Source organism: Achroia grisella, unplaced genomic scaffold (genome assembly GCF_030625045.1).
Source record: "Achroia grisella isolate CSIRO2021 unplaced genomic scaffold, CSIRO_AGI_Agris_v1 utg2138, whole genome shotgun sequence".
NCBI classification, from domain to species: Eukaryota; Metazoa; Arthropoda; class Insecta; order Lepidoptera; family Pyralidae; genus Achroia; species Achroia grisella.
Window position 1 is genome coordinate 243,955 of NW_026712712.1, and position 25,861 is coordinate 269,815.

At 31.9% G+C, this 25,861-nt stretch overlaps 4 protein-coding genes across 4 annotated transcripts; 2 read left to right on the plus strand and 2 right to left on the minus strand.

Moving 5' to 3' along the window:
• Positions 1-1,380: 1,380 nt before the first annotated feature.
• LOC131842170 (gastrula zinc finger protein XlCGF57.1-like) lies at positions 1,381-7,505 on the minus strand. Its single transcript, XM_059190698.1, has 6 exons — positions 7,036-7,505; positions 6,049-6,958; positions 5,557-5,739; positions 5,183-5,336; positions 4,178-4,324; positions 1,381-3,427 (listed from the first exon to the last, which is right to left on the minus strand). Exons 1-6 carry the CDS (start codon positions 7,165-7,167, stop codon positions 3,160-3,162), a joined length of 1,794 nt encoding a protein of 597 aa, XP_059046681.1. The 5' UTR covers positions 7,168-7,505; the 3' UTR covers positions 1,381-3,159.
• A 117-nt stretch (positions 7,506-7,622) lies between these two features.
• LOC131842169 (inhibitor of nuclear factor kappa-B kinase subunit beta) lies at positions 7,623-10,481 on the plus strand. Its single transcript, XM_059190697.1, has one exon. The coding sequence runs from the start codon at positions 7,844-7,846 to the stop codon at positions 10,175-10,177; it is 2,334 nt and encodes a 777-aa protein (XP_059046680.1). The 5' UTR covers positions 7,623-7,843; the 3' UTR covers positions 10,178-10,481.
• A 207-nt stretch (positions 10,482-10,688) lies between these two features.
• On the minus strand, positions 10,689-12,428 carry LOC131842171 (uncharacterized). Its single transcript, XM_059190699.1, has one exon. The coding sequence runs from the start codon at positions 12,426-12,428 to the stop codon at positions 10,707-10,709; it is 1,722 nt and encodes a 573-aa protein (XP_059046682.1). The 3' UTR covers positions 10,689-10,706.
• A 1,281-nt stretch (positions 12,429-13,709) lies between these two features.
• On the plus strand, positions 13,710-14,439 carry LOC131842172 (helix-loop-helix protein delilah-like). Its single transcript, XM_059190701.1, is given in 2 exon segments — positions 13,710-13,799; positions 13,801-14,439. Coding segments are annotated over 2 exon segments (576 nt in total). The 3' UTR covers positions 14,287-14,439.
• The last annotated feature ends 11,422 nt before the right edge of the window (positions 14,440-25,861 follow it).

The window sequence follows — 25,861 nt, forward strand, 5'->3', positions numbered from 1 at the left end:
CATTATTGTATAGTATTATTTAAAGCTTTGTATTTTCCTTATTATATTATGAAATAAAAATTAATAAAAAAAAATCTTACAATACATTTTATAATATTTTTTTAAGAATGCTAATAATCACGTAATTTTACTACAGAGCAAGTTAGGTATTCACTTTCAGTATTCTCTGAAAGTATATTCAGAGATAGGTACAAACGTCGTATCTTCTGATATCGTTTGGCCTAATAGTTCAAAGATTATTTTATTATCATACATAAAATATGTTGAATATTCATAAGTTTATGATGTCTGATCAATAATATGAATAATAAGATGTTCGATAATAAAATCTCGACTCACTTTTTACGAGTGCCTATTATGAAGCAAGTTTTTCATGCCTACTTGTTGATTCATAAGAAACAACGTAACTATGTACCTACCTATTATCTAACTAACATCTTCAATATATATACTATAGTAGTTTATTACAAAACAATCACAAATATATAGCTGTATATATAGTATACTGTAGGACGTGACTGTAGCACACGGCTTGTGTTGAAATAAGCTTAAATACCTACTTCAACATACACTCAAGTATTCTTCAAAAGAATTGGTATAGTATACCTAATCCGTAGTCATGACTCACTATTTAAACGTATTTTCTTTTATTTCTAATTTATTTAGGTAATACTATGTGACCCGATAGACGTCGTCCTAATTATGAATACTGAATTAACTTTTGTAATGTTGTGGAATTCCGCAATATCAGTCAATCAATACTGAGTTCAATAGCTTTCGAGGTTCAAGTTAAAAAATCAATAGTGGATTCTAACAAAATATATGATAAAATAAATATATGTTAAATAATTACATGTAATTATAATAAATATATTAAATAAATATATGTTAAAATATATTATAATAAATATATGTTAAATAATTACATGTAATTATTTAACATATATTTATTTTATTAAATCAAACAAAAAATACTTCACGACTGTTATTTCAATTGAGAAAGTATTTTTTTTTATGAATGATAATCGAATAGTACTTATTCCCGACTCCTCTTACAATTTACGCTGGCGCAACACCAGTGGAGGATAACAAGGTGAAATCCCCGTTTCAAATCATAGGTGGCTCAAAAGATTTCTCTAGACATGCTGCCAGAGTTTGCCATAACGCTGGCAGCATTGCCGCGGTAATAAATAATCAATCCTTAATGTCAATCAATTCCTAATAAATCCTTTTGATCCAATTTCAATGTTAGTACATGATTATTTTTTCATAATTAAGTAAAAATGCAGTATATAAATTTCTATATCTATAATTATATTATTAATAAATGTATGTACTAAACATACAAATAAAACGACTGAATATCTAATAATTCTATATTGTAAATAAGGCGATCCACAGTAGACACCGATTCAAAATATTATCGGTATTTTAGTAAACCTAATAACATCAATTTTTCATTGTGAATTAATGCACTATGTACATTATTGTTTATATTGTAAATAATTCAGCCTCTAAGAAATACCTATCACAATCTTTTAACATATGTTTTATTTACAGCGAGTATATACGTAATGTTTTTGTAGAAAAAACTTAAAATTAATAGCGCTGACAATATTATCTGATTGCACTAAGAATGCGTGCGGTTTCTATATTGATTATGCATCTTACTTGTTATTGTTTAATTATTTATTTAAAATAACATTTATTCAAAAGAGCAACATACAAGTTTCTTGCTCATTCTTCTTGTGATGAGTATGCGTTCCGAATGAGTGGTAGAATAAAAATAATATGACTGTTCAAAAGTGCTTGTATTGAGTTTATTTGAATAAAGTTATTTCAATATCTTTTATTACGGACCTGACTGTAATCATACAACTATACTTTTATGGAGTATTGATACAAATTGATTGTTGACAACAAATTCAAATAAACGTTAATGTGCACTGTCTTACTCTGTACAATATTTTTTATCTGTGCCCATATAGAACTATTTTTAAAAGTACTGAAACTTGTCGCTTATAAATCGTAATAAAACATTGAAATGTAACTAAATACGAGTATTTTAAATAAATAATATAAGAACATATATATAATGTAATTTCGCTTACATATTATCACAAACAGCCACATAAAATTATAAATTGATATAAACTGATGCTGGTTAAGTTGTTTTCTGTGTTATGTATATAAATAAAATTGAGATTAAGTTGTCAGATTATTGTTGGAAGATTCTTTTGATAGAGTTAATCGGAACATAAAGCTATATTTACTTCGCTGTTAAACTCTAATTTTTATATATATTTACAAATTATTAGAATAATGTTGTAGTGTGCACTACTTTAGTAATAATATATAACTAAATTAAATTCAAATTGAAGCTCCTTGAATTGGTGATATATTTAAATATACGGCATATCTTTGTAAATTGCTCAATATCTACGAGAATTACACAAGATTATTTTTGCAATATGTAACTAACATATTGCAAAAATAATGTTGTGATGAAACTTCATAATGGGAAACCAATTTTAAATTAAATAACAGTCTTATTTTGTAACTGTCTTCTAATATAAAAGATACATATTTAGATAGATATTTAGGTTTAACATTGCAATTTGTATTCGCCGTTTTGGCCATGATTCCAAGAGAACTTAGTAACAATAATTGATAATGACTTTATTTTCTTATGGTACAAGTATTTAGAATTAACAAATATCTTTGAAAAGACATGCCTTGAATGTTTAATTACATAAAAAAAATTATAAAATATAAATTAAATATTTTATAAATTTTTTTATGTATAATAAAAAAAGTATAAATTATGCCTACAATGATTCTAAGTAACTTTGTTACAACCATTAATATGAGTTTTTTTACAGAATAAGTACTTACAAATGACAAATTTCTTTGAAAAGACACTATACTGTATTAAAACTCCTATCACTGACTCAGGATCAATGTATAATATAATTAAACTATATAGTAGGATAATATACTCCTATTATAAGAACAGACGCGATGAATAAAATGAGAATACCGGGCATTAGAATGTGAATGGATTGATACCTTATTTAGTATCCAAATATAATACAGGAATCTATGATACACTAAATTGTATATAAGGCGCATATCACATATAATTTGTTCTAAATAATATTAACTTTTCTCCGGGCTAATATCAATTGTGATATCCCCAGCTAATCCATTCTTGTCTAAGCCACTATTGATTGTTATAGTAATTCTAGGGTCTATTTCGTTTACACTGGTTTCCGTCGTTTGCGCCATTTCTTCAGGTTTTAGTATAAGTACAGGTGCCTCTATCCCTTTTCCGATGGGTATAGTAACATCACCTTCAACATAATGAACTGGGTAGTGCTGTTTTAACTCGGTAGCAAGTCTGAACCTCATACCACATATTGTACATCTGGAATACACGTAAATTGGTTGTAATAACATTTCTTCTTTTTTTTATTCTTTATTAATTTAGGTACGTTTGTCCATTTTTGGTACGCCAGTCCCATCATACCTTAATCTCTGATACAAAGAAGAAACACGTATTTGGTCAACAGAAAAAAAAGGAAATACTAGACAATATAAAAAAAGTGCCATTAAAACCTATTCCTAATCAAATCATACACCAACCTCGCGGCCTCATACGGCTGTTCCACTAGGACATTATGTATAATATACCCACATTATTTTTACAAAGTTTTATTTTGTAAAATATCTCTCCTTTTACAATATTTCTAAGGTAGATTTTGTAAAGTCGTCTGCGTGGGCACCTCAATCTCGCTTATTTCACAGCCGCTGAGCAGCGTAGGATGTATTTCGACTTAAGGATGGGATAAGGCAGTGAAATTACTGGCTCCTAAATGTCAAATAACAATTACAACCAATTCTGACAATAGCATTTAGAATGTAAGACATAATAATACTATTAAAATTACCAATTAATATTTTGGGACCACTAATGACTAGTCTAAAGTTAGGCGCAAATTCTGTGCTAAATTCAGACTTCGCCAACTATAGCCTGAGCTATAGTTGGCGAACATATTTTTTATGTTAAAAATAAAGTGGAACAGTTTGTTCTGCAGGATTTAGTACCACTTGATCTTACTGCTATATAATATCTAAAATAATATAACTATGTATTTATATTAAAGAAATTCATTACCTATATAAATTTTGTCCCTCGTGTGTTCGTTTGTGTTTGACGAGATCATTGGATTGTGTAAAAGCTCGTTCGCAATATATGCACTTGTAAGGTTTCTCTCCGGTATGGATGCGGTAATGTCGTTTTAAATGGTCCTTGCATGAGAAACTGTAAATAATAAAAAAATATATCATTGCTAATAACTAAACATTTCATAGTTGTTAGTCATGGGCTATAATATAATAGCATGCATGTCAAGGCTGGTTAAAAATTAAAAATTAGGTCCACAAACTTGTGACTTTCAGACTTTTTTTGTAATAATTATTATTATAATATATTAAACATATTAGATATTATGCATACGCAGAATATGAGTTAACGGCGATCTTTTTGCTAAGAAAGCGAAATCATTTGAAAATTTATTTGAAAACAGAACATAAAAAGGAATATAAAAAAAGAATTAACTTAATTTTTATGGCAAGTGACATTTTAAAGTATACCACATTAAAATAATATTCAATAACTATGTGACACATATTGTGTGAATTGTAGAAACCTTGAGAAAATAACATCTCCATCTAATTATCATAAACAATAAGATATATAGTACCCATACCTTGTTGGAAATGTGGTATTACGGCACTACATTTCCAACAAGGCAACTAAATTAAGATGAAGAAATAACTCTTTTTAAGTAGAACACGCTGTATGAACACGTGTGTTAGGAAGCACAAATAGAATATAAGCGACGGTTACCATCAAATGGGCCGTATGCTTATTTTCCACCACCATAGTATAGAAAGAAAAAAATTCGGAGGTTCTTTACGCCCATCCGCCTCCATCCTATGCCTTTGTTAATGTTAATTCCTGTCTTCCTATTCTCCCCTCTTTATAAAAGTCTGGCAATTTACCTGCCACTGCAACACCATGGAATTGCTTCCGATGTTGCAAATGCTCATAGGCGGTGAAGACTTACTATCAGGTGAGCCCAAGTTTCTTTGCCCCTATGTTATAAAAACAACCCACCTTTGTTTGCACGTATCACAGCTGTATGGCTTGATTCCTAGGTGTATTAATTTGTGTTTCTTTAAAGAAGTGTTTGTTGTGAATCTGGCGCCACATTCCTCACAACTATGCGGATGCGCGCCAGTATGTGTGGTCATATGTGATGTTACCTGTCCTGAAAATAAATTAAACATAATGTAATTGTTTCACAAAAAATAACTTTAATGTGTATTAATAAGTGATGTAAAAACTTTGTAATTTTCGTTAAGAGTTTAACAAAAATTGTGCGTATGGAGAAAAATAAGATGAGTGACTATGTTGAAGTTACTCTAGGTTCAGGGTATAATTAAACACCTCATTCATAATTTATGCGCATAGACCTTATGTATTTATACCTTTTGTACAGAATGTTTTAGGGCACAATTTACAAGAAAAAGGCTTGAGTCCAGTATGGCGCATCATGTGTTGTCTAAGGTTTGAACTGTTAGCAAAGCCCTTTCCACATTGGGAGCAGAGATAAGGTGTCTCTCCAGTGTGGGTCCTCTCATGGTCCTTTAGACTGCACAGCTGTGTGAAACCTGGTATTATTAAATAGAATAATTTTAGAAAATAAGTAAAAGGATTAAACCAATAAACACCAACACTTGCGAATAATCAAACATTACACAATTATGAATAACATATTTTTTTAAATTAATTTTTAAAAAAATGTTAGTTGAAGGAATTAGAACTCTTCTTAACAATTATGATGAATACATTATTGTTAAGAAGAGTTCTATTTCCTTAAGTACAATTTTTTTTAATTAACACACAAAGTTAAATTGTTCTTTTTAAAACATTTTTTTCTGAAGATTAAAAAATATTTAATTATCTGTAAGAATATTTACCTTTATTGCAATAAGAGCATACATGAGGTTTAATTCCATTATGCTTTTTCATATGTTCAAGAAATTGATCTTGTCTGTAATAACTTTTAGAACATATAGTGCATTTCACAACTTTTTCTTTACTATGTAATTGCATGTGCCTTTTCAACAATGATTTCATAGCGAAATCTTTGTGACACATATCACAAACATACCGCTTTTTATTGCTATGGGAATTTTCACCCTTGTGCCTTTTTAGATGCATTGAAAGAGATCTTCTTTTACTATACTTCAAATCACAGTTTGGACATTTATATATTTTATCTTCATTAGTATCTGTTTTTATGGTTAACTCCTCACTATGACTCAAGGTATGCTCAACTAACAAAGTTTCTGTTTCAAAATCTTTATCACATATATTACATCGTAATTTATTTAATGGTTTATGTTTGGTTAAATGTTTATTTAAAGAAGAAATTTTGTTATACTGTTTATTACATATTGAACATGAGAATTTTTTTCGTGACTTCTTAGAACTATCTGATTCTCTACTAGTTGAGTACTGTTCCAAATTAAAATTATTTTCGGATAATGCAAAGTCTCCATCAAATGTGTCATCTGTATATTCATTTTTTGGTAAATCTATTTCACTACAAACATCAGCCACATTGTTATGTTGATGATAGTCTTCAACTTCTTCCTTAGGAAAGTCTGAATCAAGTAAAAAACTATCGAGATTTGCATCAAAATCATCTACTACTTCAGATTTAACTTCTGTTTTTATTTCTTCGCCTTTTACATTTTGTATTGAAATAATTTTCTTTAATTTAGCTTCGGCTAACAATGCTTGTTCACGAAATGAATACATAGATTTAATCATTTTTAAACAATCATCACATATTTTCTGTGGCAAGCCATCATCTTTTGATACCTGTAATAAAACATTTTGTATGTTATTAATAAATAAACATGTCATTGATATCAAATTCTTTATAAGAGTTAGTTTACCTGCATTCCAGTGCATTCCATTAGAACATTGTGTACTGGAGCAATATTGTCATAATGAAGTGGTTGAAATAAGTCCATCAAACTTGTATTGTATTTCATACAAGTACGACAATATTTGTCTATTTCCAACATTTTTTTCGTCCGTATTTATTACAATTTAAAAAGAATAATGTAGCCACAGTCTTCAATGTCATCAGTTGTATTATATTATTACACAATAAAATAAATATACAACAAATTTGAATTAGAATTACCCACAAAACTAATATGTGCCTGTACCACAAAAGAACAAAATAGTTTATGCTTTATACGAGATTTTATGTTCAAACTGAAAGAGTATCTAGAGAAATGGTGAATTTGTAATATTATAATTTTGGTTTATTGGTCTATATTTAGGTAATAAGATTGAATATCAAAACGAATTAGCAATAAATAAATTATTTATTTATTTACTGGTTTGATTTGTATCGTTTGACGTCTATCGCATGTCATAATTGACTGACAGATTTTACAGATAATGATCTATTTTTATCCGTCATATTATCTGTCAGTTAAAATGACAGTTGTCAGTATTAGTCAATCTGTAATATGATGAAAGAAGTTATTTTGGTATTTTTTTAGTTTCTTTGATTTTATTTATTAAATTATTAATAGTAATCATTCAGTATATACTTGCTTTATATCATACCTCTGTTTTAATGTAATATGCCATAAAATGCTTAAAGAATTCAAGGGAAACAAATTAAGCAAGTAAGTTGCAAACACCAAGATATTTTCTTCAATTTCAATATAGAAATTATTCTTCAAAATGGATAATGTTGTATTCATTGGCGACTGGGTTAAAGATAGATTACTGGGATCAGGAAGCTTTGGAACAGTAGTATTGTGGAAACATCAAAAGACCGATGAAAAACTTGCAATCAAGACGTGTAAATGGGGCGATGAACTCAGCGCCAAACACAAAGAAAGATGGTCCAAGGAAGTGGAAATGTTGCAAAATTGCAAAAATCCTAACATAGTAAGCACGAAAGAGTTACCACATGAATTTATAGCGGGATTGGAACCCATAAATCCCTCAAAATTACCAATTTTATGTATGGAGTATTGTAGTGGGGGATCTCTTCGACAACTACTTAATAAACCCGAATCTTGTGGTGGCTTAAAAGAAGAACAAGTCAGACAAATATTAAATGATATTGGAAATGCTATGCAGTTTCTTCATCAAAATAAAATTACACATAGAGACATTAAACCTGAAAATATTGTCATGCAGTTCTTAGATACAACTGGCACCTGTGATATTGGTGGTGGCCAAGGTCAAAGGAGTATGATATATAAACTCATAGATCTCGGTTATGCCAAGGAAATTGATTCAAAGTCAGTATGTGCAAGTTTTGTTGGGACCTTGCAGTATTTAGCTCCTGAAATACTGTACAGTAAGACATATAGTAATTCTGTTGATTTTTGGTCATTTGGTCTTCTTGCTTTTGAAATTATATGTGGCACAAGACCATTTCTACCATTCTTGGCACCAGTACAGTGGATGCCACATGTCAAAAAGAAAGCTCATGAAACCATTTGTGTATATGAGACTTTCCATGGTGACATTGAATATTCAGATGAAATTTTTCCAGAAAACTATATTTCTAAACCTTTCAAGTTAATGATTGAAGAATGGTTGAGACTTGCTCTTGAGTGGGACCCAAAATTAAGAGGAAGAGATTCCCCTTCCAAGGTTACATTTAACATACCATCTGAAGACAAGGAAGTAACAAGTAAAGTTGTACTATTTAGTCTCCTTTCAGATATTTTATCAAAGAAAATTATTAAAATATTTTCAGTTTTTACTTCATCCCAATATGCATATGAAATTAATGATGAAACTCTATTGTCAACACTTAAATTATGGATAGAAAAAGATACACATATTTCAGTTCAGGATCAAATTATCATTTCTCAAACAACATACACAGAAGTTGATGATAATGAACTGGTTGTAAAACATTGGAATGCAAATTGTAATGTCATGTTATTTGTCTACCACAAAATTCATCTTATTAAAGAAAATATTGAACCTATTGTACCTAAAACAGTTCAACGATGCCTAGAACATCCTAAGGCTTTGTATAATTTTAAGAACAGTCAAAATCTGTACAGAAATGGATTTTACTTTGTTTTATCACAAATGGAATTTTATGACTCCCTTGTTAAGGGGTTATTCGCTAGAGCTGAGTCATTAAAACATGAAAAAACTCAAATGCTTCTAAAACATAATACAGTTGACAAAGATATCCGTGAACTTCTTGCTACTAAAGAGGTAATCACAAGTATGTGTGAAACAGGTAAGAAACAAATCAATGATTTAAAAGAAAATTGCTTAGGAACAAATCTCCTAGGAGGTTTTGAAAAACTATTCAATGATGCAGATGATCTGAATGATAAAATTAGTAAACTACAAACAGCATGGTCACAACTTACTGTTAGACTACAGTCGGCTGCTAGGCGGAGTAATGAAGTATTATCTGCAGATCTCAACAATTTTATACAAAAGTATAATTTTCAAAATATATTCAAGAATGTTGCAAGTGTTTACATAGCATATAAGAAAAGCGAATCTTATAATGAATGCAGAGTTAAAGAGAAACAATGTCATGATATTATGAAAATATCTTATGACTGCCTCAAGTTAAGGAGCAAAATTCTTTTAGAAATTCGAAACCAAGTATTTATGCTGAAACTAATAGATTTAAGCACTGAATTCTATAAAATAGCAGATGTAATAACACATGCTGCAAATAATACTGCCAATTTAATAAAAGAATCTGCCGTAGTTGTTGATGAATTAAATAAATGTACATGGTCTACTATAAGTTTACTTATCAGGGATGCCCATAATTTAGTTGATCTACCATACAGTGTTGTGTCTTTTCAAAAAAGCAATTTTAAGATTGGTGAAGCTGTATCTAATCACTGCATGAAGATTAATAATAAAATTGAGAATGATGAGAACCTGACATCATTAATTGAAGAAAGTATAAAGTTAAAACGAGATCATAAGAAGCTTACTGAAAAAATTAGTGTTCAGAAGCAATTATTAGATAAAACAAATTTTGATTATAGTTTCCTAAATTCAAAAGAATGAATTCTTCTATGGCTGTCTTATACAAATCAAATTAAATGTGCCTTAGAATAGATAATAATATTGTATTATAATATATCTGTATTGAAAAAAATGTACAATAATCTTAAAAGTATGTTTATATGTGTAATTTCTATTTTATATATTTTTTGTAATTTTGTGATAATACATTTTTGTTTTAAATTTACAAATATATGTAGATAAAAATTGTTAGATTTTGTATTACAAAATTATTAACATGTTTAATATGGTAGAATAATTAATTGAATATGAATTCCTAGTCTAAAAATTTAAGCCAAACTTTGTAAATCATAATATTGTAAAATGTATCTAATGCTAATAATTAATTCTGTTGTTATTTGTTTCTAACAGATTTTATTTATCTTTTATTAATACAAATTTTATTTTGTATCTAATCATCACAAAGGTGTGCAATAAAGTATTTAAATATGCATTAATACCATTAATTTTTATTTTAGAAATATATACCTTATGTTTTAAATAGTACAACAAAATAATATTTATTCATAACTTAAAGTAAACAATTGCCAGTAAAATCCTGTAACCAGATTTTAAAATTATTAAAAATCTTTTTTAACTTCTTTATATCGGATGGTGTTTCTAAGTATTCATCTGGAGCGATTCTTGGTTCCGGGCTGCCACTCACGTGTAACCAAATCGCGAATATTGCGTCATCAGTTGATGCCACGGGACGCCGACACAGCCTCGCAGAATTGAGACAAACTGCAACTAAAGCTTTCATTGTCCTTGCTGACACAATTCTGGGTCTTTCCTTGCGAGATGCCAAAAAATAATCTCTTAAGAGATTTTCGCAGTCATTATCTAACGAAACTTGTAATCCAGCTATTGAGTCTATATATAATGCAACATCTTTTAATGCTTGTATTTCTTCAAAATTGTCAGTTGAAGGCACTATAGCGTTTTGCAGAAGAAAGTCTACAATTTTATCGTTATACTTTCCATAATCACCCCTACTAACCATTCCAAATATACTAGTCACATTATATAAAATAGCTTTCTTATTATCCGCTCCTTGCGCCCAAACTGCACACTGAAGTTTCCCTCGATCTGTGTCAGTGATTATTTCTCCTGATTCCATTGCTGACAGAAGAGAAGATATTTGCTTTTGGTTATAAACTTGAAACGGCAATGGCATTAAACAAATACCACCTGAAGATCCTAGTAATGTTGCAGTTACTGTGGAATTAACAGTCCCCAAGTTCAAGTATCTGTGAGCTAATTTTGCAGCTTCTAACATTATCTTTCCAACAAACCCTGTATCATAACCGACAGCAAAAACATGAATAATATGTGAATTATTCAGGACATTTGCTTTCACACTGGTCAAACTTAATAGCAAATTTATTTTCAGATTCATGTAACAATTTAAAGGACAAATGTTTACTCCAATACTTGACGAAAGACAATATATAAATTCCCATGGTACAGCTTCACATATTTGATACACTTCTTCAATGTCTTTAGGAACAGCCAACGTCATTAACAAAGGCATAGGAACTATTTCTTCAAGAGACCACACAGTTGAAAGTTTTTTTGTTATCACTGCATGCAGAATGTATGTGCTGCCGAGTTTTAGTTTTGAAATTAAATCATCCCTAACTGTAAAGCGTTTCAGCAATATATCATTTTTTATTTTCAATACAGCTATTACTTGCTCGCCACATCTTCTAAGTCCACTGTTTTCGAAGAGTACACTTTTGCAAACATAGCATTTTGGAGGTATTTTTGGTATATATTGTATAACAGTTTCATTACCTTCACACTCTTGAGGACAAGACCAAACAGTATGATAGGCATAACTTTCTGGTTTAGAAACAGATAATAACAATCCTTCGATTAATACCAGTCCTTTATAATGTCGGGGATTTGGATTAATAAGTAAACTTGGTACACACATCAATCTTAAAGTTACTGCAACTTGTGTTAACACTACATATTGAACCCATACATTATCTGACGATTGTAAACATGCAAATAAAATGTCATTACAGACCGCTTGCCATTTATATGGTTCTTTTAACAGAATTAGTCCAATTTCAGGGTATTTATCAAGCAATTCTATAATATCCAATTCCATTAGATGTCTACATGGAGGATATTTACTTATAGTTTTCTCATTCAGTTGTTTTATGAATTCATCACAGGTATTACTCATATCAAATAAGAAATCTTTTTTATCAAAGTACAACAAAATTTGACAATGCAACTCCATTCTCATTCAAATCGCTTTTAAACAATTGACAAAAAAACCTCTTTTGAAATATTGTATTTCCCTCCAAATTTAAAAATGGAATTAACAGTTTAGAATGGAATACATATATAAGCATTGAAGTAGATAACTATAGATACCTATGATTAACGAGTTCTTTATAAGATAAATTTTATTATTGCATAATGAAGTTTTTGTTTATTATTATTTTACAAAATGTATAAAGTACATTATGTACCTATCTTATGTAACCAGGAATTCTGGACATCAATAAATGTATGTGACCACTGACCCTATCCCTCGCTCAGTTAGTTGCGTATCTAAATTATTAGGAGCTTTTCCATTTACCTTTTTGGAGAAAATGGGTCTATTCCTTCATACTTTTGTCGGATTTTGTGATCGTATACCCTTTGTACTAATTATACAGATATATACACGATGAGCTAACTGAAGTGACTGCACCCTAATATTATCGTCAACCAATGGGGCCGTGCTAGCGTATACATTAAGGCAAATAATTATAAGTCCAAATGCACCAAATTCAACTATTTTAAAACTCATCTATTTTGTAGTAATAGCTGATAATCTTGTGGTGTAACGTTCCGGCAGCAGCAGTCATCACTTTGTGACATTATTAGGCGCCCACGTGATAAACTTTTGCCCACGCGGTGTTACAAGGTCGATAAGCAATTAGCCATCGGCAAGAACGGAAACGCCGAATCAACTATGCAAATTGTATTAAAATTGTTACTACTCTTTAACTACAGATACTTTTTACCTACTTAGGTGGGTAACCATGGCTACTATTTGCCTGTTCATTCATTGTAACGATGTACAGTTATATGCTACAGTGCAATGCAATTTCAAGTTCATAAATAGTTTTATATATAAAATAATATTTTAAAAATGTAATTACATTTTTACACAGTGTTAGTTTTCTTCTTTTGTCTCTTTCGTGGCATGAAATAGTGTAATTTAAGTAAAGGTATCTTCAAAAAAATTAAATGTCCTTTATGAATTTTCATTAATATAGAAAACTATGTTTTTCTTATCCAGTTTATTGTGATATGCAAAATCAATTAAATTTATCATATACAATTACCTAACTTAACAATGAATTTTTTCCCCTGAATTTACGTGAGCGACGAAATTTTTATATTGTTAACAACAATAATATTCGGAAAGCTTTGTGTAATAAATAAGGAACAGAACAACAAATAAATAATGTACAACAGATAACAGCCAACATTTGTTACATGTTAAGTAATTCCAACGCAAGTGTACATGAACGAAACGGGGCAAGTGGGCGGAGTGAGCGTATTTTTCAAGCGGAATTCGTGCGCGGGCGGCTTCGTCGCGTGGGGCAGCTTGCGGCTCACAGCACTCCATGCCCGAGCACGACAAGTACCAGCTGCGTCCGCGCGCAGCGCGCAGCCGCGAGCCGCGTGCGCGCCGCACGCCCCAGCCACTCAGCAAGTACAGAAGAAAAACAGCAAACGCGCGTGAAAGAAGTCGAATGCGCGAAATCAATCGTGCCTTCGAAGCTCTACGTCGGGCAGTGCCGGCCTCAGCCATCACAGGCACCCCCGTACCCTGCGAGAAACTTACCAAGATCACAACTCTTCGTCTCGCTATGCGCTACATATCAGCACTCTCGGCTACATTAAGAGATTCAAGCCCAGAAAGCGACTCTACACAAAGGCCAGAACGTTGGCCCTCGCCGTTCTGTTCTGATCTATCTGAATTCTCTGCAGAATTAGAGGCTGAGAACACATCAGAGTTCGCTGAGGATTCTCTTTCGCCATTCGATTCTTTCTTCGCTGAATTCGACTATGAATACATAGACAGGACTTTTGCGTGACATAGTGAAGTGAATTGTGTTGTCGTTACTGGACCTTATAATTAGGTATTTGTAATTCTATCTGCCATATTATTAATTATTTAAGATTAATATATTTTATGAAATGTAATTCGGTTTACTTTGTGTTTAATAAATTTTATTGTTATTGTTTTTAACAAAGCACTTTATTTTTTATGGTTATATATTTTTATATAGTTGTTATTTATAATTTAAATTTAACAAAACATTTTTATATTTTAGTTCCTAATAGTTATTACTTATACATATGTGGATATTGCTTCCTTAGGTTTGTAACTGGTTAGTTATTTATATTTTGGAATGAGTGTGTGTTATTCTCATACTTTCTAATTTGGATAATGGATTCGGAAATACTCTCTCTTACCCCTTAGAGACGGATGAATACACCTCTATAAATAAGTTCAGTGAACAGTTTTATGTGCACACTCTATAAACTTGAAACTACCATAAAATATAACAAACACACAAACTTTACAGAAAACAATTAAATTAAATAAATTAAATAAAATTCGTTGTATGGTCACATTTTTGACTACGATTAAGAACTACTATTTATAAAGAGTAGAATATTGATTCTTGGCACTCCACTGTCAGTTCACTTGACTTCATTCATTCATAATTTAAGAGCTACGCTCTTGTCGGTGGAGCTCTTGCCACTTTCCGCGATCTTCCATCATGCTCTTTAATTCTTGATACGACACGACTCCCATTTTGTATTACATCGTGGAAGCCCGTTGTCAAGAACGTTACTATATTCTTTTTCCATTTCATTCGTGCTCCATTTATTAGGGAAATTTGTGTGGTGGTTTCCCCATTTGCCTTCCACACCGTGGTTCACCGGCCGAAGGAGTTCGCCCGTTGATATCTAGTCAAAAGCCCTTCCTGAAATTATTTCTTCGGCCCTTTGCCAGTACTAGCGTCGCCACTTCCAACGCTAGGGGAAGACCTATTTAATAGCGGTCTTTAATCCCCATGTCACAACGACGTCTTTAGACCTTTGTGGTATTTTATAGAAAGATTCACACCGCGACCCTCCCACCACGTCCTGGTAACGCTGCCGCTGTTTGGTCGGGGACTGCTTATTCTACATATTCGCAGCTAACCACCATATCTGATGGCCATTCACTATCCGCCACCTGTGACTCCGTTGGTAGCCTACAGCTCAGCCGCAACAATCATCCTCTCTACTTCCTCTTGTCACTAGTACAAATATAGATGACTACGGGAGCAAAACACTATTCACCTGTTTAATACAAGGAAACCTAAGCCTAAGTTCATTCTTATACCAAGCCGCCTGGCCCAGGCAGCTTGGTAGAGGATTCTATTTTAAATTGACATTACTCAGGAACAGAAGTCGGGATGTTAAATAACACCAGCTTACCTCATTAACAATTTATCGGCGATCTCAGTACACGAGGCTACCGTGTACTGAGATCGCCGATAAATTGTTAATTTTACCTTTGTATATTCGTATAAAAATAAATAAATTATTGTTATTAAATATTTACAAGATTATAACAGTTTTATATTTTTATTCATGAAATTTTATAACATTTTTATTGTTAGCTGATTAATTAAAATTTGCCTTTTCACATTTATAAAATATTGAACGATATGGGAAGGGTATTAGTAATGGGGATAGGATGCCCTATTACTAGCAATATACTGGTAGCATGTCGAGAACTCGTTCCCGCTAGGAAACCTAACTGTCCTGAGACTTTATGCACAAACATTTTTAGATAGGGTAGCGTATACCTTTAGCACAGATGAGTTCATCATCACACATTCATCATCATCCCATCATCCACCCATCCCTAATCAGCTATGAAGAAATATATGTATGAAATTTTGTTAGGTGTATAAATATTTTTAAGATATATCATTTACATCATCTTAATGACACATAGGTACGTGAATCTCGATCGTCTCTAGATATGAATCAGCATTTTGGGTGTTTCCCGTAACTATTCACTGACAATTATTTTTCGCAAAACAAACGTTTTGTTACTATGCGACATAGTGAGTAACTCAATGTTTCAAGATTTATTGTTTCTGACCTCACACTCGACTCATTTCATTACTTAACAACTAGTACCTACGCATCCCACAATCTGAGACAGTCAGTGATGCGGAATGATCACAGATTATGTAAATAATAGGCTCCGGAAGCGTGGGCTCGATCATCACACCGTTACAAAGTCCCATCTGATATAAAATATTTCGATTGATGGAACTATGTCGTATTAACAACTGCACCGACTGTATAGCCCACGCGCATCGATCTCTCTCATTGTTCTTCGATAAATGGAGGTATGAGGACTAAATGTTAAATAAATTTTGCTTGCGATTTCTTTTGTTGAAATATAATTACTATTTTACGGCGTGATTGATTGATTGATAGGTACAATACTGCGAATCAGTAAGAGTAACTAGTTAGTCACAGTTTTAAAGATTTTCTATTGATGTTTTACATTCAAAGTACAAAAAAGGTTTGTGGAAAAGGAAATCGTCTTTTTCATAGCCCTTTGGCAATTTGAATAATTTTAGACTATAGATGAGATGCCTAATGCTAATAATATTATAAGATTAAATCAATTTTAAAAAAATATAAAGGAAGCCAATAAAAGGTGATAATGAAATGGTGCATCCACCAACGTAGTCTGGTACCTAACCAAGGTTAGGTAGGTTAGGTAGGTGATTTCGTGTAGGTATAGATGATTTCGTGATTACCTGATTTTGTAAACTGGTGCCACCAGAATAAACTCACGAAATCTGGTCAGTTAGCTGGTCGTGCTGGTCGGTGATGGTTTTCAGAACAGACCGTGCGGAGGTTGACCTGTCTATATGAATTATTATAAGCGTCTATAATGGGATTTGTGTAACTTGCTGTGGAAAATCTCTCAGAGTGAAAGGGTTAAAATAATATAAGAAATTATCTAAATTCCCTAAGTACAATTATTAAAAAAATATAATACTCATCGCTCTATATAAAAACCCTACTATAATAAAAATTGTTTGATTCAATGTTTCCATTGTGTTTGTTTAGAATTAACGAAATTATGGCTTCGTAAACAATAAAATAGATGTGGTAAGTAGGTAAATGTAAGTCCAATTAGTGAAATATACATCTTAAATTTGATGCACAGGTATATACAGAATAGACAATAAAATTATTTTCTACCCCACAATCTTAAAAAAAACTTAATCATAACAAAACATTTCTAAAATAAAAGAATTAAATCATTCAAAATGATTTTATAGAGTACCTGCCTAATTGACATTATTGTCTAAACCGATATTACAGAAGATTAAGCTGTATGGTGGTATTCCTTTGGTTTTTGGATAAAATATATTATTACCACAGATAATATGAGTACTATTACTATATAAGCTTATATTTCTTGCTTTTTCTATGTTAGGGAAAAATGCAAAGCTTATGCAATGACTATGTAACGCAATAAAGAACTAAAGATCGGTATCCCGAGTCTTGCCCGTTTTGGCTTAAGCGGATTGCTTTCCCGCCAAATACGGAGGCCATGACAGTTCACTGAATTATGTGATTAAATGACATGACACACGAACTGGCCGCGAATCTTATCTCTTTACTGATGAGTTTTGTACCGAACCCACAAATACCTTTAAGTATGTTATTATTTGATAAAATCAGCACTGCGTTTTGTCGCAATCATATCGAAATTGTCGCTTTTGATCTATCCTGTCCCATTTCATCAGGAATCGACGACGGCCAGAGCTTATGTTCGAATCCCTAGACATACACTAAACTGGTATCCGTTAGCAGGAGTTGACTTTCAACCTTTCCATAAGTCCGTCGAAGATTTGGAAGACCCCTTGAACTCGACCTGATTTTCATGTGATAAAGCTGTAAAAGCCAGTAGCTGCCAATAGCATTAGAAAGGTTCAGAAAAACACTATGATTGAACTGATAACCAGTTCAATCATATTAACCAACATCATCTAAATCAACCTGCGAAAGTATTAGGGTACCAAACACACAAATGTAATGTGTGTAAAAAGCGAGTCTTACATAAAAGATTTGATTAAACTATTGAATTTGAACACTGCAATGTACCTAAGTAGGTACCTACAGAGTTTCCTTTAAAGGAAAGTGTAATAAAATACTTGCAATCATAAGTGTATTGAAGATTCTCGATTTGTCCATACCATTACCATTTGGGTACCGTTACAGAAAGTCATTTACTCAATGCGGATCAATATATTTGATTATAACGATAAAAAGTACTTTTTATGCCCCTTAGTAGGTATTGTGCGCAATTTTATTAGCAACGTATCCACAGATGACAGGTCTTGTCGGTTTTGAATTACTCCATCCTGAAACCAGTTTCCAAATTCGACTTTTACTGATAATATACCCAAATGTAAATTTAATCAATTTGTTTTGAAGCGCCGTGATATCATAATTTATTTGTGGTAGGTAATATTTATATTATGTACAAGAAGAGAGCAGAAATTTTTTGAAGGATTTTCAAGAAGGGAAGTAAAAAAAATGTACAAGAACGGAACTATTAACTTACATAAAAAAGAATATAAAAATCTTTTTAATTAGCTAGTTACATTATTTATTTACACAAGGTTACTTAGTTAAGTAACCAAACTCTAGAGAATAGAATAATCAGGTAATAGAATGGCTTTCATCGCAGAATTGATCACGTTGACGGCGCATTTATTAAGAATCTACTTTTAAATTGACTTGCTGGTGAAATTGGTTTAGTTTCACAAATCCTATCACTGTATTCGGGCCTGGTATACCTATCCTTTATATGTGATATTTATTGATAACATAAATTCCTAACAGAAATTTCTCTTTGCTATTTATATTGTCTGTCAGATAATACTAAAATGTATAAAGCGTGCCAATATTAAATTATTAATTAATTATAAATAAATAAATAATCTGAAAATATTCTTACACGGCAAACAGGAAAAATACTTAACCAGAATTTAGATAGAGCAAAGTGAGCAACAGTAACCTGAATAACATCTATAATTAGAATAATAATAAGGCAAAAACATAATAAGAGAATGAATCATTTATTTTTTATATTCGCTCAGTTCGATTTATAAGTTTAATTGTTTATTTTCCAACTACTGCGTTTCTATTTAATCTTACAGAAAATTCTAGAAGTATTACACTTACAATGCAGTTAACTTCATATACTTAGATCACATTATCATAAGGGATAAATATTAGGTATCTTTAAGAAATTGAGTATATACTTGGTATGTACCTAATCTACAATTTTATTATAATTATTCTATAATTCCTGTTTGCAGTCACCATATTATTGACTTTTTGTTACTTAATAACATAATCATGTACTCTCGACTAAATACGTCGTAAACCTATTAAGGAGTGAACAGTACCTACAGGATTACGTTTGACCACCGGGCAAGATCCTGGCCGTGCCAAAAATAAAACCAAATTTATGACCCGACTGCGTCGTTTGAGAATACGAGTAAAAAGTATACAATCTTTTCACAAAAAGCTCGGCCCACGGCGTCGCCCGCGCATCTTTGCACAATGTTCACAAAAATGTCACCCCCCTGCATGACCCGCTGATGTCACGCGACCTTGCTTACGTTGTAGGTGTTTGGAGAACTGTCCTACTTGTTTTTAATCTGGTCGCACCTAAAATTGCTCATGCATTCAAGTAGGTAAGTCGATTTTATAAAAATGTACTTACTTAATCTATACATCTATACATATAAATAAAATTGGAGTGTCTGTTTGTAATATTGAAATAACCGTTTTTTACTACATGCCTATGAATATAAATACGGAATATACACCAAAAATTCTTGTCCCTGACGGGTCTAGGTAGCGAACTGTGAAAAAGGGCGAGCACAATAGATCTATGTAGGTCGCAGTGCTACAGGTAATACACCAAAAAACCACTTTTTAAAATTTTTGTCTGTCTGCTGTCGGACGGGACTTTTTTTGGCAGGTAGCTGATGTAATAAGGAGTAACTTAGGCTACTTTTATTTTAGAAAAGTAAAGTAAAATTCCACGCGGACGAAGTCGCGGGTACAGCTAGTACCTACATTATATGTTTAGTATATCGTCAGAATTTTTATTGTAACTCAAAAAGCAAACAAGCTAAACTATCTCATGGAAAATGGTAACCGTTATCTATCATCCACAGAAAACTTCATGAACTCTATAACAAGATATTTACTTTACGATTACTAGAATGTTAAACTACTAATATATCAACAGTTTAATAGGTCCATGTATAAGATGTACCTAAATCTTATTAATATTATAAACGTAAAAGTTTCTAAGTATGGATGGATGTTTGTTATTCTTTCACGTAAAAACTACTGAACGGATTTGAATGAAACTTTACAGTAATATGGATTATACATCAGAATAAGCCTTATTCTGATAAAGATTATATTTCACACTGGTAAAAACGCGGGCACAACTAGTAAACAAATCATAAATGAACTTTTCATTTAACTATGAACTGCGTAGATATATATATATATATATAGAAGGTACTTTTTCCTTAAATACGACTTCAATCACCCACTACCTATAATAAGTAACACTTCCTGATTATATTTTTATTGTAGTAAATAGTACCCAGGTGCTTACCTGAGTACTATTTCCTACAATACTACTATAACTTAACTTCCAAACATTGTAGTTTGCACAATTGGGTGCAGAATAAATAAATAAAATATTACACATTTATAACATTAAGATTAAAAAAAAACATATTTAATTGTTAATAACAAATAGCCGAATTTGTTGGGGATCCGTAAAAACTATGTAATTTTTAAATGACATGTGTAAGCTGTCTTATGAGTTACTAGCTGTGTCCACCGTATCATCCGCGTAAAATTTATATCCTATGGTAGGTAAGGTATGTTATTCTGATATAGAAGCTATGTTACTGTAGAGTTTCATCAAAATCCATTCAGTAGTTTTGTGTGGCAGAATAATAAGAGTCCATGCATCTAAACTTATAATCTTTCGCGTTTATAATATTAGCAAATAAGATAAAAGCAGATAAGATAAAATTGTAAAATTGACGTGTATTCACATTTCGTAGTAGTTTGCTCGTATCTAATCTGAGTCACCTGGTGCATTCAACTGCAATGCCCTACGTATCACAGCGTGTGTCGCGGACATGTAGCGGTCAACAAAATGTACCTACACCGACTAACTTAGGTCACCTATAGTGTGAGAAAAATGTCCTAACCCTCACCTACTTAGATATGTACCTACACACGAGCCTCTGGAGGCGCTTCGCGCTTTGATTAAGTAGCAGGTAGGTACTTCGACACACTTGGACCGGTCTAGTTCATTTATTTACGTCTAGTAACAGTTGTGTAAGTTATACTACGTTATTGTGGTAAATTATTTTGTTTGTGATCTTAATACACTGTTGTGACCACGACGTCGCCTGCGTGACTTTTATATTTAGAATCAACTTGATGACACGATCTACCTACCACCTGCAGATACTATAGAATACTAAAAAAATACCAATTATAAATTAGAAATAGAAATAGCTTTATACACACATCAAGTATATTTTTTAACATTGTAGTATGTACTATTGTACTGTATTTTACTTTTGTACGTGCATTCAATATCAAATTAAGGGATTCCTTTGTGAGTACCAAAGGAACGGTAAAACTTGAATTCAGATAATCATATCATTAAAAAAAATCCTAATTTCTTATCTTGGTAAAGACAATCCGGATGAAGTTGAAATAATTAATCGGAAATCGACAACAAATAAGTTTCATAAATGTAATTTAAAACTCTACAAATTGTCCGATTTGAAAATAAATTATCTTCCTACATAAAAAAATGAAAGTATAATCGTAAATATTAAAAACATAAACATGTAGGTACTTTCATTATAGTAGCTACATTCCAGAAACTAAATATTAGGCTATGGGCGGAGACATGATCTAATATAAAATAAAACTGTCTAAAGTAACCTTAATTGTTGTGTTTTATAAACAGTGTATTTACAATAAAAATTCTCACGACTGCAATATCCTATGATTTCTTTTCTACTAAAAATGACTACGTGCCAATTGTCCCGCCACTTACGAGTACGTCCCAGAATATGGTCATGTGCTCAATTTGTTGATGTTTTTATAAAGAAATACAATATGATCTATTGATCGTGAGCTTTTGCACACGATGTGTCATGTTCATTGATAAACAACTATACTTCTTCATTTGGAATCATTCTCATTGAATTCTATGGCTGTACACTTAAAGTTCCAAATTGCGGGTTAAAACACTCACGGCATTATGAAGATATATTTGTCAAATTACAGGGTTTGTCCACCTGACATTGTCGTATTAGGAATAGTGAACGTGTTGTCGATTGGGAAACAGGCCTAGATCTGCCTTGATACATTGCTCACATATCTACGCCGAAGTCATAAACGTCTTCTAAACGAATAAGAATTCGTTTTAACTTCACATAAGTTACTAGGGATTGTCAGCAATGGAGACCAGTGTCGCTGTCAATATTCCATGTCAGGTCGATCTTCACGCAGTCCACGGTAGAAATCATCGGGGTTAATTTCTTGTTATTTCGTCACGCTAACAGACATAACTTCATGCTCGTCCTATCATCTTCCACTAGTGCCCCGACAGCATATGCCGTTACTGAACTTTATTTTCTCCCTTTCCCTATGTTCATATATAATTTTCATACTCTCTGATAATTGATAATGTCCGTGACTACCCCATCGGGTAAGTCATGACAATATATTATTATTAAAAAAATAAATCTTATATATAAAATTCATATCCCATACACCTCCGAAATGATTTGACCGATTCTCATGAAATTTTGTGAGCGTATTTAGTAGTGGTCTGAGAATCGGCCAACATCTATTTTTCATCCCCCTAAATGTTAGGGGTAGTCCACCCCTAAATTTTTTATTTTTTATTTTAAGGCAAAACAACGTTTGCCGGGATAGCTAGTAATTTATGAAACCTTTAACTACTAGGTACTAATTTCTCAATAAAGATTTCTATGAAAACTTATAAGAAAACAGAGTGTATAGAAGAATTCGGCGATATATTAATTTATGTTACAAACACTTTTGACTTCTATAGATTCTATTATATTTACATTTTTTAATCAAGAGACTCGATGAGGTACTCCATTATTAATTTATCTTGATAGATTTACTCATCTTTAAATTTATTATTAACATTTTTTAATTCATAAGGCAATAATACATAAAATCTATGGAAAACTAATCAACGTACACAATCACAAAATTTTAAACATTTGATCTGTTACATTAGACTGTTAGTTGGTCATCGGTGTGATATTAAAATTTCAATCAATGCAGCTCAGTTTCATCTACCTGCAGAGGTATTGGGCATCAACTTTATCGCCCTGTACCATGCATGTGAATGATGCAGATTTTCCATATAAAGGATGAAACCAACCTCAGTTAGACAAACATTACTTTGCCGTTCACTAAACTATGTACATTCAATTTTGAACCTAAAGTCTTACAGAATAATGCTCACGAATAAGGGAGGCCTTTTAAAAATATAATGGGGTAAGCAGACAGGCCTCTGTCTCAACCATGAGGTTGCGTATATTAATACTAATGTCTGCACTATATTTACTTTGACATTTTATACTCTATACGGAGACAATAGAACTCGAAATGGCCCGTTGAAAGTCAGGATAGAATATTTTAGTGTTTTGTAAATAGTTAAAGAATGGAGTCAATTACGGCTGATTCGTGAAGGTGATATGTTGCTAATTACGAAGTAAGTATTTACCATATTGGATAAAAAGCACAGATAACATAATATAAAGGAATCTGCATTAGATACCTATACAGCTGACCTTTCAATAAATCAAAATAAGCTGATGATAATAAAGCTGACGTAGATTTTACTGTTGTAGTGTGTATTGTTATTATAACAAATGCAAAATAAACATTATAACAATTTTTACAACAAATACTCAATAGATTTTAAAAGATACTTTCACCTATTGTTTATTACATTATTTGCGAGTAATGTAGTGCGTATAGAATTTATAAATATTAGTGAGCACTTCAGTAATTAAAAAGTTGCGTAGTTAATAACAACAAATTCTGATTTCTAAAGAAATCAAAACTGATTTCTTAATTGGCTACTTGTACATTTGAACATTATCTACTTATAAAAAAGCACATAGATCGTGGATAGGTATACCTGGCAGTTGTGGATGCCTAAAACTCGAGTCCTAGCTCTTTCGACTTCATTCATCAGTTACATCAAAACCTGTTCGAAATGTCAGCCACAACAAAAACTATAAAATTTTATGTCATAGAATTCCCTTCTCATTGAAGAAAATTCTACTGTTTGCACTAATTGGACTTTAGTTCATAAACAACTCTACACGCTTTCATATAATTCACTTATATTTAACCCTTATTCGTCTGACTATAAGGCTTAAAATACATGTGGTGGTATAGTAGCTAACATTGTGCTTTAATGCTAGAAAACGCCTTCTGATATTTGTAATTTTAAAATCTCTAATAAAAACAAGTTTATCTAACGCTAAGAACGTGGCAGTGGTTACTTATCATATTTTCTTGAGATAATGATGTCTATCATTCATGTGCTTAGAACATTTCTATAGTTACGCCATTCAATGATGGCTGGGTACCATTATTAAGTATTTCCGTGCTTTCATCGAGTAAATAATTACACACTTTACGGGTATCATTATATATATATACATTTTTATCAATGTAATTTTATGTCTATGCAATTAATTATTTCAAACACACATAGTTCATATGTGTTGCAGTCTTTCAAAGCGTGACACGTTCAGATGAAAGGTTTATAAAATAGAATATACTATATTTACCTAGTAAATATACATCTATATGTATATTTTTGTCAAATTTATTGTTATGTGTAGATATGGACTATCAGTATATATTAGTATCTATTTTTTATAACTTATAATGTATTGGTGATCCCGCCTGCGCTAACGGTTGACGCTGGCAGGGAACCAGTGGAGGATGATAACATGATTATGAGGTCAGATCAATTAGCCCTTCGTGACAAATTCACAAGGAAATTATCATGATAGTTTCCAGATAGATATCAACCTGAGATGGTACATTGACGTCATCAGCCCACAACAATCCTCTTTCAGACCGTTAGTCCATCATGGTACATTCACCAGGAAGTCACCACGTAAGTTTCCAAAGCATACCGCGTGGAGGTCGACCAGTTATGGTAGATACCTAACTAGAACGGGCCCATTAGTAGGTCATAGCGGAAGGGGAATGCCAGCAAAGATGTTACTGGCAATCCCTTCCGCTATGTCCTACAACGTATCTACCTAATATAAAGTATTACGTCTTGAGTGCCATCTATCCTACTGAAATTATAAACGCGAAAGTTTAGGTGTAGATGGGTGTTTGTTACTTTTTCAAGCCAAAACTACTGAACGGATTTTGATGAAATTTTACAATAATAGCTTATATATCAGAACACATAGGTTCACA

Coding starts and splice junctions, on each gene's coding strand:
- LOC131842170 (XM_059190698.1), bottom strand. CDS start 7,167: ATGTTGGAAATAGACAAATATTGTCGTACTTGTATGAAATACAATACA. Junction 6,959..7,035: donor TGGAATGCACTGGAATGCAG/GTAAACTAACTC, acceptor GTTTTATTACAG/GTATCAAAAGATGATGGCTT. Junction 4,325..5,182: donor TGTGATACGTGCAAACAAAG/GTGGGTTGTTTT, acceptor TATTATTTACAG/TTTCTCATGCAAGGACCATT.
- LOC131842169 (XM_059190697.1), top strand. CDS start 7,844: ATGGATAATGTTGTATTCATTGGCGACTGGGTTAAAGATAGATTACTG.
- LOC131842171 (XM_059190699.1), bottom strand. CDS start 12,428: ATGGAGTTGCATTGTCAAATTTTGTTGTACTTTGATAAAAAAGATTTC.